This window comes from Euleptes europaea, chromosome 12, assembly GCF_029931775.1.
Source record: "Euleptes europaea isolate rEulEur1 chromosome 12, rEulEur1.hap1, whole genome shotgun sequence".
Classification (NCBI taxonomy): domain Eukaryota; kingdom Metazoa; phylum Chordata; class Lepidosauria; order Squamata; family Sphaerodactylidae; genus Euleptes; species Euleptes europaea.
Window position 1 is genome coordinate 22,351,323 of NC_079323.1, and position 16,791 is coordinate 22,368,113.

A 16,791-nucleotide genomic window follows, 5' to 3' on the forward strand; every position below is an offset into this window, starting at 1 on the left:
TGGCCAGAGGGCCTTTGGTATTCACTGACACAATGCTGAAGAATTGTGGACACGGCTGCTCTTGAAACCTGTTAATGATGCTGTCAAATTTTGTTGTTTTGGAATTATTGGCTGCGTTCTGACCAGCTGCCTTTTAAACATCTTGTTATCTGTATTTTCTTTTTTAATTTACTGTAATCCGTCCTGGGGGATCCATGTTAGGATGGGAGTGTCAGACAATAAATTATTCTAATAACTATAAATAAATATTTCTGACTTTTTCTAACATTTTAATTAAGTAATTAATTTTTAATTAAATTGTTTTGTTACTTTTTTCCATTTTATACTCAACAATCAAGCAATTCAACCAGAGGAAAGCAAGATTTTTTTTGGAGAGAGAGAGGAAAGCAAGATGTTTTTGTTTTTTGAAATTATATCTATGCAAACACAGAGGTCCTAAGAAATCTAAGAAATCTTGCGATGATATGCAAACAGGCTAAAACACAAACCAGAAGTATCTGTGAAACGTCCAGGTTTTCTTATGAATAGTGCTAACTTTGCTGCATATTTAATTATGATTTGCTAGGCTCTATTTAACGAAATAAATGATAGGTTTATTCTTCCACGGCTTCAGTCACAGCTACAATATGGCAATTAGTTTACCTCAGAATAGGTATAAAAGATTCAAAGGCTGACCCGGCCCTTTCAGAATGAAATCTTTCTCTGAAGTCCCATTCCACTCAGGTTGGTAGTTTAGAAGGTTTGTTAAAATCCCGTTTAATTATTGTGAAGTTCTTTGGTGGGTCACACAGAGCCATATTGTTTGAAGAACACAAGTGTTAGTCATAGAACCTTTTTGAACTTATGGAGCTCTTCGATTTGCTGAAGCACAATTGCATGTTAAAAAGGGCTAAATGAAACTGTCTGAGGGGGGAAAAGGCTCAGTAGGATTCTTTTTAGCGTCTTTCACACCGGACAAAAAGTCCCCACACAGAACATATACTCTCATACAAAGAAGAATTCAATAACAGCAGCACGTCCCATATGGTCTTATCACAATGGAGAAACCTAACTTACCATCCAAAGATGTCTGCAAATGAGAGTTCTGTTAATCACAACTTAAATGTACAAAGTTACAAAAAATGTAATTAACATCAAGTTGAGACTAAAATGTGGTTCATTCTCCGAGCATGCTTTTCAGAGCTGAGGCAATCATTGTTCTAGTGAGAAAAAACATTGTTCTACTGCGGCAGACCTTATATACAGCATGTGTAACAATTTATTGTGCATCACTGATACCAAAGGGAGCAACATGCTGGCTTTTGTAATGTACTAACACTGTAGATAAATGGTGAGATATCATTTAGTAATGCTGAGGGTCATTTGGCCATGTGCTGTTGTGCCAACTACTTGCTAACTTTGAGCCACTAAAAACCCACTGAAAAAAATTCCTCCTGCCTAAATTCCATAGAAATTTGTATACCTTTCCTGCACAACTCCAACGCAAGAAGTGATTCTGGCTTGTCATTTCCCATTCCTTTCTGTCTTCCTGCCCTACTGTTTGTGTCCAGGCGCAGAATCCATCAAAGAGGCCAAGCAAGCAAAACAAAATGACTCTGGGTCAGCCTGTGTAACAAATTTTTTACATGCGGTCATGCAAGAAGCATTATGTGATGCCTCAAATCTGGCTTTGTGCACCAAGAGATGATGAACGGAGCAGGGGAGGTTTTTTGAAATAAATAAAGCAGGTGAATCAATAAAATGGCAGCGGAGCCTTGAGGACCCCACCAGGTTGAAATGCATGGAGAAAAAAATAATGATGGTGAATAAGTGGTAAAAAAAAATTATATATAGTGATCTGCCATGCTTTCCATTAATGAGCCCCACCTCTTTCCATTACTATCACGCAGCATAGATTTCCCCATCTCTTTGGACTTAGTTTCCAATTCTTGAACCTGCTCCAGCAAAGTTTTATGGTAGGTGTGCTTGGCCCTGTATCACAAGAGAAAGACACAAAACAGAGACACCAACACATCAACTTTCATTGGCAGTAAAAGACTCTGTTTTCCCTGCTCAGAGTCAGACTGGCAAAGACATTACTTTGGCAGGGCTGAGCCCAGGCATTTTGGCTGCTCCGGATCTTCTGCAATCTTGCAGGGGACACTGGAGAGCAACTCTCAGATTACAAGCTGCCTCCTTAAAATATTACCAATCCCCAGTGGCCAAACTGATTGCTTAAGCAACGGGGCCAGCCTTGCATTTTGGAATATTTGGGGGAACAAAGAGAGAGTACAGGAAAATAACTCAAGTCCAGCTTGACACTATTGAGGACAGCATCCATATAGAGATAACAAAGCACTTTCATTTAGTAAAATATCCACACACACACCCCGGTGTTAAAAACAAAACAACACAACAGTATCCTACTGTCAGAATGGCTGCAACATGTGGACCTGATCCTACTGTCACAGGACTGCTCAAGAGCCAGCCATTAATCCCCGCAAGAAGGAATTCATTTTTTATTCATAGAGGCATAATATGATTCCATTCTGTCCTTTGAACACCAAACTTCAGCACCCAAAACGCTGCACCAGATTCTTTGCTGAGAACGGCTGTGCATCTTCTGTTATCTAGTTTCATGTCTTTCCTTTCCCTAAGTGGTGGATTCGTAAAGGTAACTACTTCTCCCTTCTTAACATGCCGTTTGCATGTACAAAATATACACACAAATATGCACAAAGAGAAGAAAGAGATGTCTGCACTCAGAATGTTTATTTCCCAGTATGCAGAGTATAAAATTTTGCATTACCAGCACAAAATACAGTAACTGTCACCACTTATGCAAAGATTCACAGCTGTCAAGAATTAAGTCCTCATTCTCTTCAAATACTGGGACCAACACAAACACTTAATTATAGCTCCTCCTCCTTTCTCCAGCAGCCATTTTCCTGTCAACGACTGCCTTTTATATTTTTTAAGAAAGATCATGAATACAACATGAGATAATTTGGCTTTTTATATATCTACACAATAGTTGAAAAAACCAAAAGAGGTTTGATACAAAGCAAATTAGGGCATTTTCACAGAAAATACATTTGAGCCTTTCTCACACTATGTGGATAGCACATATGAAAGTTATTAACCTGGGAGTGAGTGTTGAGGAGAAATCAAGGTCTCTTACAGGTTTTCCTTTTGTATTTATTTATATCACACCTGGTCTGCTTAGACTCAAGGTGGCTAACAAAGCAACAAGTTGCAAGGTCACACAAAAAAATAACCAACATAGGCCACTAACAAGATAAAATCAACACACTGGTGAAACACATTTGTGAGAAAATATTAATAACACACTGCCGACAATGAAAATAATTTATAAAACGCATCAACTAGATTTTTGAGATATATTTCTCAAGTTTCTGTCAGATTATTGCAAAAACAGCCAGTGTCCAGCTTGTGCAATGTTTGGGGGGAAGGAAGAAAAAATAATAGTAGTATGGGCATGCTATTACAGGTTGCTAAATCTGTGGACAACTTGGACACCATACTTGTGACTTGGTTTAAATAAAACCTGATAATCACCAACATTTCTCACTGATTAGAATGGAAGCAGTGGGCTGATGCCAAACCGGGCACTTATGAAGGCCCTGAAAAAGAAACCTGTTGTCCACATCATGTGATGCCTCTGTGGTATATTTACTAGGTAGGTAGGTACAGATTTATTGCATATAGCCAAAGGCCGTTACAATCAAGTAGACACAATCAAATCCTTCTTCAGGAGTTCCATACTAACATCTTTGCTAAAATTAGGGTGGGTACTTCAGGCTCATTGACTGAGGAGATGCCTATAATTAAAGGGGTAACGCAGGGCTGCCTGCTGGCCCCTTTACTTTTTAATTTGTACTTAAATGACATCATCCTGAGATTCTCTGGCTCTGAATTTGTCCCCCCCCCCCTCTGGGCTCATGAAAAAATTCAGTTCTCTTGTACGCTGATGACATGGATCTATTTACTATATCCATTACAATGCAACAGTCTGCTTTCCACCTTTAGGTGAGTTGGTTTAGTCTTCTGGGTTGGAGTCCCTGCTTTTTTTTAGTTCTGCTTATTAGGCTAGAACTGTAGACTACATGAGAGAGCCAGTGTGGTATAGTGGTTAAGAACGGTGGACTCTAATATGCAGAAGCAGGTTCGATTCCCCACTCCTCCACATGAAGCCTACAGGGTGCCCTTGGGCCAGTCAGTTTTCTCAGAACTCTCTCAGCCCACACGGAGGAAGGCAACAGCAAAGCACCTCTGAACATCTCTTGCCTTGAAAACCCCACGGGGTCACTATAAGTCAGCTGTGACTTGATGGCAAAAACAACAACAACACCAAATAGACTACGTGAGCGACCTCAGTCAGAAACCAGTTAATGCCATCCCCGTACCTCCTTGTTAATAAATGGACATTGTTTTGAACACATGTGGTTTTGCTGTGTGAACTTAAGAGCAAGAGCCTGAGTACCCTTATCCTGATCTACCAGCATGATCAGGACAGCCAGCATGGTGTAGTGGTTAAGAGCGGTGGTTTGGAGCAGTGGTCTCTAATCTGGAGAACCAGGTTTGATTCCTCCACTCCTCCACATGAGCAATGGATGGCAATCTGATGAACCGGGTTGGTTTTTCCACTCCTCCACATGAAGCCTGCTGGGTGACCATGGGCTAAGTCACAGCTCTGTTAGAGCTCTCTCAGCTCCATCTACCTCACAGGGTGTCTGTTGTGGGGAGGGGAAGGGATTGTAAGCCAGTCTGATTCTTCCTTAAGTGGTAGAGAAAGTTGGCATATAAAAACCAACTCTTCTTCTTCTACTACCAATAAAGGTTGACAGGACACCCTCACTTGTAGTCAGTCTGGACTAACCACGGTGATGGTTGACACTCCCTCACCAGTCACTGCCTCCTTCTTCTCCAGAAGGTCACACCCAAACCACCCTCCTTGTTAGGAAGAAAAGGAGGCGATGGCCGCTGCCTCCTCTTCCCAAGGGCAACGGCCTCCTCATGGAGAGGTGAGGAGGCTGCTAGGCCTGAGCTGCCCAAGGCCGCCCGCCTCATAAGCCACCACCTTCTCCTCACAAAACAGCTCACAGAGGTGGGAATTCAGATCAAATATCATTACTCTCATTTTGCAGCTGTGATAGGGTTGCCAGGTCCCTCTTCGCTATTGGCAGGATATTTTTGGGCGGAGCCTGAGGAGGGCGGGGCTTGGGAGGGGAGGGATTTCAATGCCATAGAGTCCAATTGCCAAAGCGGCCATTTTCTCCAGGTGAACAGATCTCTATCAGCTGGAGATCAGTTGTAATAGCAGGAGATCTTCTGCTATTACCTGGAGGTTGGCAACCCTAGGCTGTGAGGTTGCTGTGTGCTTGAAAATGCAAACAGACTTGTGAGACTTGATGGAGAACACAGATATCATCCTGTGAGGAATGGGAACAGCAGCCCAGCTTATTCTCAAATCTGAATTCTTTTAAGAAAGTGAAATTACCTAGAACTGCACAAAAACTTAATTAGATTCAAGTTACTAAAACTACATAGGCTAATGATTAGACTCAGCTTTCCTTTTAAGAAATGAAACTTTAGAAACTTTTTTTTCCTTAGCAGATAAAACCCACTTTAAGCTTTGGGCTATTAATAATCCTTCCTATTTACTTTGCTTTCACATTCCTCTCAGTTTGGTTAACTATATTAAATATATTGACCTTGTCCTCTCCTTCTGCTTTAAAAGAGACAATTTTTTATCACAGTAGATTTTGGAATTTAAAGTTTGGAACTTTCCAAATTCCTGTCTGGCACAATCCATAAACATATTTACTCAGAAGTAAGCTCCATGGAGTCCAACTAGACTTGCTCCCAGTAAGCATGCACAAGACTGCAGCCTGTTACTTTTAACAGAGACATCCAGTCTCCACCTCCTTTCCCCTTCTTTTATCTGTTCCTTCCCTCTTTGACATTGCCTCCTTCAACAGGCAAAAGAGATCACTATTCCATTCCAGATCCAGCCCTACCATTAGGCAGAGTAGGGTGACTCCCCCACATCAGTTGGCTGATTTTGGGTCTGTCTTGGACTATTTCTGCCCCACTGCCAGATTCTGACCTTTCAGCAAATCACTGTGAATCAATGACATGACGTGTTTGCCTGAACGATTTGCTGTTTTACCATAGTTTGGTAAACTTCAGACCTGCCCAACTTGTGACCCACCAAACTAAACATAAAATGCCAGTCCAGTAGGTTTTGACCTGCTACATGTTTTATAAGACACTTTTTTTTGTAGGTTTGTGAAAGGAGCAAAACTGGGAAATATTTTAGCCCCGGTGGACTACATACATAGGTGGTAGGCAACATTCAGCTTGGTGAGTCACAGGTGTTTTAGAACATAACATATACAACACCGTAGACATTATTGCACAGCTATCAAAGCATGGATTTGGGAGGCAATGCACTGGGATAGTTTCATTATAAGCACAAAGTATTGTAGTAGGGAAGACTGAGAATAAGGAAGTAATTTTATATATTACGGAATGCTAAAATGGTCACATTTATAACCAAAGCATAGTGATTTCAGTGAAACATCCTCATCCATTTCTATTTTAGGGAACCTGGCCAAAACATGATGTTTCTAGCTACCTACCTATAAATTAAAAGACACAAAGATTAACAGCACTGCCAATGCACCGGATGAGATCTTGAACTGGATCCATTCAAGAGATGGAAATTTTGACTCATTTCATGTCCACAGTGACACCAGAGGCCAGGGAGTAGCTAACTACAAAAAATGCAGGCGGACTCTGCAGTTGATCCTATTTTCCCACTTCAGCCCTTGTAAACTCCTATTCGCTTAAATGAAAGCAGTAAGTGAGGCACCTGTCATGACCATTTTTCTTTCAGTGTGGCAAGCATTAAATGCTGAAAACACACACACAAAGGGGTGGGAGCACTGGCTGATTCTTCCTCCTCTATAAGCAGCCAAGGTGTGCAATAATTTCTTACCAACTGCAAACCAATCCTCCTGGTAAATTACATTGATTAGTGATGGCCACCTGTTTTGAGTCCAACTCTCCCCAGCCAAGGATCAAGGGCTGGGGCACCCCTAGGTCCTGACAGCACTACTCTTTCCTCTCAGAAAGCTTGGCCAGGAAGAATCTCCCCCCGCCCACGCCCAGGGCTTAAGAACCTGACAAGCACCAGTAAATGAAAGGTCACAGCCATCTGAATTCTGAATTTTAGTATGTATAAGGTTTTTAAATTTTATAATGTGTATTTATACTGAATTGTTTCTTTGTTGGTAAGAAGCAGTGCCTTGCGTTCCCAATCTGGGAAGGAAAAAACAGGACAACGGTCAGATGCTCCTTCTGAACCATCTTCTTGGCCATCTTCTGGGGGCTGATATGCTGACATTTATTGCTGTGGCGCCTAGGTATAGTTACGGCCAGGGTTTTAAACTGTTTTTATGATTATGGCTTTATGGATGTACTTGATCTATATTGTATGTATGTATGTTTAGCCTGAGCCTGGTTCGCTGGGGTGGGTTATAAATTCGAAAAACAAATAAAATTAGAAGGATTGGAAGCAGTGTAGAAAAAGCAGAGGCACTGTCTGGAAACGCGCAAACATTAGATAGAAGAAACAAGCGAGGTTTCCATTTTTCATTTTCTGGCTGACTGGATGTCGAATGATCAGAATGGACTTCTTGTTTCCTGCTTAACAATCAACACTATTTATGTGATGATATGCTTGGAGCATTTAGCTTAGATCCAAATGCAGCCTGTGGTGGCAGAACAGTGTGTGGTATTACATGGCAACTAAAGAAGTTAGAGGATCCAATTTTTCTTGCACGTGTGCCAACAATTTGCACATGACTATGCTAGAGAAAAAACCTTTGCACACGTGCACCTTGTTGGTACATGCTTGGTATACGCTGGGTCTGCCCCTCCTCTTGAGCTGTTAGGCAGCTGTAGTTACTGTGGTATGCAGTAATCTCTCCATCTTCTTCCCACAGGCCAAGACTATGCAGGTCACTACTTCTTATAACATCTATACACAATTTACAGGACAGGTGAAAATTATAGGTATTTTAGAGAAATAAGCAAACATGTGAACTGATCAGGTAGAGCGGGGAACAGAACAGGGAAATACTGGTTTGAGGGTGTTTTTTCATTTATGGGCAAGCAGTTCTGCAGTACCCTGAATCTGAGACATGCACGATTTTGCATAACCCTCCTCTGATGTTCCACAGTTCCACATGGAAAGCCATATGCCTAAACATCCTGGTGAGTTAGGGTCAGTCTGACTGAAGGCCCAGGACCGAAACATGATGTCTGACTTTGGTAGCTGTCCATGATTTCTGGTGGTCTCTCACCCCAGTTTCTCTGGCGGGTACAGAAGACTCAGGGGAGGAGTCAGCCATCCACAGCGCACTGGGCAAGGAGACGTTTAGAAGTGATGACAACGTCTCCTGCCATTTCTGCGTGCCTCCCAACTTTAGAGCCATGTCGTGAAGTCCATCAATTAGCTCATGGAATGGGAGGGTCATTCTCTCACCTTGCATTGGCCTTTGGGGGTGACCAAAAGAAGCCTTGCATTTATTGTGTAAAAGACTGCGTGCACAGAAAAGAACTGAATCTCAAAGGGTTCAGCCAGTGCTGGTTGTTTTGCTTGAACCCCCTGAAGGGGACAGGCTAGTACAAGAGGAAAAGACTGGATGTTCGCACTATGAACCTTGCTTCCATTTCCCTATTGGTTAATTATTGTCAAACTCCTGAACCAATCAATAAGAAGCTGTATTCACTGCAAGAGCAGCAGTACACTATCAGCGATGTGCTCTGTTCCCTATGCATTAAACTACAATGTTGGTTGGCATTTCCGGCATGTCACCTTTGGTTAAGCTGGAAGGTGAATGTCAGCTTATTCAAGCAATAGACTACACTGGAATGCACATAGTTTATTTAGTAATTTCTATGTATTGGACATAGGTAAATAGGATTCGACAGGGGATTGCAATGAGTCCTCTGCAGCTCCCCCCCACTCTGGTCTTTGAGCGTATAAGCCTTTCCTCCACACAGACACTGCTAGTCATCGTGCCAAGCATTTTTTGCTGATTTTATATATATAAGCCAGTTTCCAACATTCTATTTCACTATAGCATGATGAAGGAACAGAACCTGGACTAAAGATATGCGGATAGAAGCAATCTTGATCCTAAAGAACTAAAGTCCCAAGGGGTCATTATGGGCAATAACAGTGCCTGATTCCTCACATTTACTGCAATTCCTGATGTACCCTTTCAATTTCTTCCAGATAAATGAATGGCTGCCCTCCACCTTTGTGGTGAAAGGAAAAGAACTGGATTTGGAGACACTGCTGCAGGGAGGATACAACTTGTCCTCCATCTCTGACAGTGATTCCCCACCTGAGAATCCATGAAACATACAATTTCTCCATACGCACACATCCCTATCATAATGGTGAGCATTCTGCTAATAATGTATAGCCATCAGGGTTTTCCTTCCTTCCCCCCAACACTATCAACCCAGAGAGTAAAGATCAAAGAAAACTCCAAACTCTGTCTTCTCATGTCAGTCAACATACATGCACAAATGGAGGCCAATGGAGACTGTTCCTCCTGAGCCACATTTAGCTCCTCTCTTGATGGACAGCCAAACCAAGTTTGATTCTCCACTCCTCCACAAGAATCCTACTGGGTGACCTTGGGCCAGTCACAATTCTCTCAGAACTCTCTCAGCCCCACCTACCTCACAAGGTGGCTGTTGTGGGGCGGGGAAGGAAAGGCGATTGTAAGCCGCTTTGAGACTTCTTGAGGTAGAGAAAAGTGGAGTACTAAAACTGCTGCTTCTTCTTATGACAAGAAGAATGAAAAATAGCTGGAAGCTTGAAAGGTCTTTCTGGGTGGGTGTTGGAAGGGAACCTGATAAGTATAGCATCTATTCAAATGACTTTCCTAAACATTCGCTAAATCAACCTGGCCTGGAATGGCTGCATTATGGGTTATAATACTTGGTATTTGGATTTGCAAATACCATGTGTATGTAACCCTTTTTAAATGCTTGCCCACTTCATTCCATTGCAACAACTGTTATGTCCGTTGCTCGATCTATCAAGGAGCGTTTTGACATATTCCTTCAAATAGAAGCAGCAGAATCCATGGGGCTTAAAGACATTCTGTCTTGCTCAGATAAAACGGAGGCAAAGATGTAAGTCCTTCAGTGTATACAACTGTGGGCTAGAAAAGAATGAAACCCTCTTTTCATTTGTACTTTCATGTTACTATTTTGTAGCTCAAGCAGTAAAAAACAAAACATGATTCTTTAGGATCATCCCAGAAAGAATGTGAGGTTCACAGCCATATTAATAGAAATGTCTGCAGTTGAGTGTTTACGGAGGTCTGAGAGTGGAATTGGTATGAAAATAATTGTTGCATAAGGGGATGTTTTAATGATCAAATAAAGAACCACTCTGTCCCAATAAACAGGAAAGAACTTGCAGGTAAATATTACTGTTTCTAATAGTGTTGTACGAAGCCTCTCCGTCTTATTGCAGCATCAGTCTTTATTAATACTGTTGCTACCCAGAACAGTTTTTTATGATAACAAAAAAAAACCCATTAAGATCTTCACTGTTTGCCTTAGCCAAAGCTCCTGCAAAACTCTAGCTGTAATTTTCCATTCAAAGGGAAATTAGTGGCTAAGTGACTAAAGCAGAGTGAGTTTCTTAAAAAAAAAAAAAAAGTTCTACAAGAAGCATAATTGAACGTTGCACAGTTCCAACTTACGCTCTCCACGCTACGTCTTTAACAAGGCACGCCGTGGGCACCAAAAATAAACCGAGCCAGAAGTAGCCGCATCTCAGCACCATTCCTGCCTGTGAAGAAGCAGCAATAAATATGGCGTTAATCATCATTCTATGGCACTGTAGAGCTTGTTGGTCAGGGAAGAAAAGGTAGGATAATAATGTTAAAAATGGATATAACAAACACTACTGACAAACAGAATATTATATATATATTGCTCCAGTGATTTCAAAAGGACATGGGTCATGCAGATTAATTCTCCCTGCCACTCCCTATTATGACTAATGAATATGTTGCTGTTATTCGTTGAATATTATGTACATGTATTGCAGAACAACAATACATAGAAACCAATCCCTATACAATTACAATCCCTAAACAATTACGCTGCATGGCAGCTGTGCACTGGCACAACTCGGGCGCAAGGATCTGTACCAGCAAAGTTGTGGGCGGACCACGGGGCGTGGCCACAGTCAGTCCACTCCCTAATGCCTTCCAGCTAGGGTTGACAGCTCCGGGTTGGGAAATACCTGGAAATGGTGGAACCTGAGGAGGGCAGATTTGGGGAGGGGAGGGATTTCAATAGGGCATAATGCCATAGGATCCACTGTCCAAAGAGGCCATTTACTCCAGGTGAACTGATCCCTGTCGCTTGGAGATCAGTTGTAATAGCAGGAGGTTTCCAGCTACCACCTGGAGGTTGGCAACCCTACTTTCAGCTCAGGAATGCCCCGACAAAGGTGCAAAGTTACACCAAGAAAAAAGGCGGCACGGCCCATAGGTGACCGTACAGCAGCAAAAAACAAGTCCCCCTTGCCATGGTCATGCCCATGAGGCCCCAAGCAGCTCTGGATGGTGACTAAGGGTGCTACCCCTCTCCTTCCTCCCCTGCAGTGGCCAAGCCCCCACCCCAGCACCCAGTCACACACCCCAGCACCCAGTCACACACCCCAGCCTTACAAAACTTCCAGCCAGGGTGCCCCGCAACTCATGAGGTAGGGCGCATGGAACGAGATGCTGACAGTTCCCTGCCATGCAGACTTAGAGCGAGCGCTGAGGCACCTTGCTGGCGAGAAAAGCACAGATAGGGCACTTAGCACTACTGGCCGAGCACTCTGCACAAACCCCCCAACAGGGAGAGCAAAGTCCACACTTTGTGACTGACCTCTCAGTGCTGAATCCAAGCGGGTATCCCATCTCCTCAGCCAGGACCTAAAGTGGCGACTGCGCACAGACAGATAAGCAGGGGATTGTTCCCCCAAGCTCTTTCCCCCTTGTCCATGGCTGGGGGCCACTCCAGCAATGCCATCTCCCACACCCAAGCCTGGCAGCCAGCAGGGGCTATCGGTCTTGCTCAGAACTGCTCTGTGCCAGTGAACTAGAACGTCAACCTCACCAGAGTGAACCGTCAGGCTGTTCCTGGTGTGAGACAAAATCCAGTGTCTAGGGTTGCCAGCACTGGGTTGGGAAATACCAGGAGATTTTGGGGGCGGAGCCTGAGGAGGGTGTGGTTAGGGGAGGGGAGGGACTTCAATGCCATAGAGTCCCATTGCCAAAGCAGCCATTTTCTCCAGGTCAACTGATCTCTATCGGCTGGCAATCAGCTGTAACAGCAGGAGATCTCCAGCTAGTACCTAAGCCCCATGGTTATGCCATGGCCAGCTGCCACGCCTCAGGAGTGCTCTGCCTGTGTCCTGGCTGCCCTATCTCAGAAGCCATGGGAAGACAGGCTATTTCTGGGTTAATTTGTACAAAGTACAGTGGCTGGAGAACAGCCTTTAGCAACATGTAATACTAAGGACACACACACAGGTATTTTACCGGAGTTTAGTCTCGGTTTGTTTTCTTCCTTAACAACATTGTTTGGATTCTTTAATGTCATAATGTTATGTGTTTGTCATTTGTTAATCACTTTTCTAGTCATCTATGTTGACTTCAGCAAGAGGAAAACATTTCTGTCTGTACGTGCCCTCTCCAAAATAGGATGGAATTCTCAAGCAATGCGCTCATCAGCCGAGAGAGCCTCCCTCCCAATTTTCAAGAAGAAAGAACATGTCCCTATTCAAGTCAGTGAAAGATACAATACATCTCCAGTTCTCTCCCCCTCCCTCATTCAATTGTGAAGAAATTCTCAGAAATTGCAGTCATCACCCAAGGGACACTCCTTGCCAGATTTCAGAGGAGAGGTAAAAGGGCCCTCATTTTACAGGCCTTTAAAACATTCCCTTGCAGAGTGAGCACAGAAACATGGTGATGGTGATGGTTTCCCCCCACTTCTTTCCTTTCCAGATGTGGAGGAAACACTGCACACCGAAATGCCAGCCAGGCTGTGTGGTGGAAGTTTCAGATAGCACTTCTGGTTAGATGTTTGTCCAATTCACACTATGCTGAACACCATTCTGCTCTGCCCTGCTTGAACCGACTCTGTGTCAAAGATCAAGGAGCCAGAACAAATGCTTCCAAATGCAGAAAGCAAATTCAGTCAAAGTACTTAAAATGCTGATGCTGACAAATAAAGTATGTGTTTGTGAGGGTGGTGTGTGAACAGGGCTGTTCACAAGCCATGCCTCTACTTTGATCTGTGAAAGGATGGGTAAAAGGTAAAGGTCCCCTGTGCAAGCACTGGGTCATTCCTGACCCATGGGGTGACGTCACATCCCGGCGTTTACTAGGCAGACTTTGTTTGCTGGGTGGTTTGCCAGTGCCTTCCCCAGTCATCTTCCCTTTACCCCCAGCAAGCTGGGTACTCATTTTACCGACCTCGGAAGGATGGAAGGCTGAGTCAACCTTGAGCCGGCTACCTGAAACCAACTTCCATCGGGATCGAACTCTGGTCGCGAGCAGAACTTGGACTGCAGTACTGCAGCTTATTACTCTGCACCACAGGGCTCCTACTAGAAAGGATGGGAGGCTTGTCTAATAAACAGAAGTCTGCGCTAAACCCAATTTTAGACAAAAAGTGTCTTGTTGATTTGCATATAGTTGGGAATTTCTGGCCTAGATCCTTCTAGACAGTTTTTGTACATTTTCCCTGGTTGATCAAATCCTGGACCATGTCCGCACTTCGCATTTGCAGCTCCGATTTCTATGGGGTTTCCTTGCATGTTCGCACTTCATCTCTTCTGAAGGATTCCGGAGACGTCTCCAGAGCACAATTTCTCCGTGTTAAGAGCATTCGCTTATACGGCGAATTAATAGAAATTAAACGTTTTCCTCACCCGAAGCCTGAAGTGCGAACATAAAATATGTCTTCTATCCACTTCCTGCTGCCAGCCCACCATCCACTCCCCCCACTTAACTGCCCACACTGGACCAATCACTGTCCTTGTTCCCCCCACTCCCCCCGCCTCACTGCCCACGCTGGACCAATTGCCGTCCTTGTTTCAAGCACCGAGTGGGCATGCGCGGCAGGCTACCACCTCAGCCAATCACAATGCTCCTTTGAGCTGGCGCGTGAATGCTGCCGCGAGGGGAAAACATATGGATTTTATCTAATACAGCGGAGGAAGTCTTCACGGTGGGAACAGAAATTTTAAGTCGTGTTGGATGCTTGAGTACTGGACACGTTTGAATTGCAAGGTAAGTTGCTAGTGCGTTCACGGGCCTGGTGTCTCCGGGCTTTCACAACACAGTACCAAATAACTCCTTTATCACCAGGACTATTTCTAACCCATATCCTATATAGAGCACCTTGATAATTTTCAGTGATATTATGTGGCCAAAGCCTTGAGGAAAATGGCTCTTGTAGTACCTTAGGGGAGGGGCTGTGTCTCAGCGGTAGAGCATCTGCTTGACATGCAGAACGTCCCAGGTTCAATCCCCAGCATCTCCAGTTAAAGGGACTAGGCAAGTAGGTGATGTGAAAGACCTCAGCCTGAGACCCTGGAGAGCCGCTGCCAGTCTGAGTAGACAACACTGACTTTGATGGACCGATGGTCTGATTCAGTATAAGGCAGCTTCATGTGTTCAATAACCTTACAACAGTTGTCAATATTACTTCAGAAAGAAGCCTCTTACACATTTAATCATGGAGACTTCTTTCTCCAGAATATACTCCAGCAGCCTCTAGGCTTTTAACCAAGTATATTATATTCAAGTTAACTCTGCTAACCAATTGGACAGCTAAGGAGTCCATCAGTTGGTATGACAGGAGGTGGGCTGGGTAACTCAGAATAGATTTTAACTGCATCCCTGGTTTATGGTGAATGATGCGTCTTAAGGCATGACAGATTTATTGGGATATTTTGCCGGTGGCCACTTTACAGTTCAGCCGTATTTAGCAACAAAGCTGTCAGGAAAGCACAAGTGCTGGACAGGTGCTCTTCAGTTCTTTGATGCTAAATCCTCCATGCGGTTGCTGTAATGGCACATCAGTGGTAAATCGTCTCTAGAAATTGATAAGACATGCTGTGTGCTAAGACATTTATGAACGCTCTGGAGCAAGGAATAAACAAATCCCAAACTTAGAATCGATTTTTACAGTATGTTAAATCCATTCCCAAACAAAGTGCAAGTTGGCTGAAGAAAGTAGCTACTGCACAGTAAGATTGGGATAACAAATGTTCTCTAGAAAAATAATAATGAAGTATTAAGAACATAAGAACATAAGAAAGGCCCTGCTGGATCAGACCAAGGCCCATCAAGTCCAGCAGTCTGTTCACACAGCGGCCAACCAGGTGCCTCTAGGAAGCCACAAACAAGACGACTGCAGCAGCACCATCCTGCCTGTGTTCCACCGCACCCAATATAATAGGCATGCTCCTCTGATGTGTGTGTGTAAAGTGCCGTCATGTTGCAGCCGACTTATGGTGACCCCTTTTTGGGGTTTTCATGGCAAGAGACTAACAGAGGTGGTTTGCTAGTGCCTTCCTCTGCATAGCAACCCTGGTATTCCTTGGTGGTCTCCCATCCAAATACTAACCAGGGCTGACCCTGCTTAGCTTCTGAGATCTGACGAGATCAGGCTAGCCTGGGCCATCCAGGTCAGGGCATGCTCCTCTGATACTAGAGAGAATATTGACCACCCTTATCAAAGTCAACTAATAGATCCATGTTTACACATGTGGATGTGCTGATTCTGAGACAGAATCAAGGCTGATTTGAATTTTATCCATTCCAGGCAGCCATTGTCCCTTTGAAATGGTCTTATGAGTCAATCCTCACACGGGCAGGACTTGCATGCCTACCTTCTGTATCCCCAGCAGATGGATTAACTGTGTGCTAATGTTTTGGCATTAGCAAGATACACCTGACTATGCTTTCACTGCACCTCAGCAATGGCCTGATTGTTAATGTTTAACTGATATCATGCTTAATTACAGCATAATTTATGAGCAGGTTCAGTATGACCATGCCATATATGCTTTATGTATGATACAATATTCTTTATGAAGCAAGACTTACAGTGTGATCCACAAGGGGGGGTGAAAGTGAACAGGCGTCGGCATGACCCTGGCGTTGGCATAAATGCCACTTGTGCCGGCATAAGGGGCATTTACGCCGGTGCTGAGAAGCAGTGTGTCGGAGCCAAAGAGGGTGTTTCCAGGGGCAGGGCTTGCATTTGTCGGCTCCCTGAGCCCTTTCGGCTTGGGAACAGCCACATTTGCTGGTGCGAATTTATGCTGGCAAAAAGTGGGCCAGCGTACAGCAAGCTGCTTAGGAGGAGATATATGCTATCTGTATCAGAATGCCTAAGAAAAATCCTAGACAATGTTGAAATTGAGATATTGGCTAAAATTATACAAAGTGAGGACACGTACTAGAGTGAGAAAGTAGGATTCTTTTATTAATTATTGAAAAATATATCACCAGTGAATATAACTTGACTGACATAGTTTGGTTACCCTTTAAGATTCCCTCAGACCTTTACCTTTTCTTCTTTTCTTACCTTGAAAATAATAAAATATTTCAGAATATTTTTAACAATGAATTCTTGCACAGGCGGTACAACTGTACACCTTGTAGCCAACAG

General features: G+C 43.6%; 1 protein-coding gene across 1 annotated transcript in view; it reads right to left on the reverse strand.

Annotated features, from left to right (window-relative positions):
- Positions 1 to 16,791, reverse strand: part of ATP8A2 (ATPase phospholipid transporting 8A2) — a 419,645-nt gene that overhangs the window by 22,996 nt on the left and 379,858 nt on the right. The window contains 2 exon segments of the mRNA XM_056858410.1: positions 1,867 to 1,971; positions 10,803 to 10,891. Coding sequence (XP_056714388.1) covers positions 1,867 to 1,971; positions 10,803 to 10,891 — 194 coding nt within the window.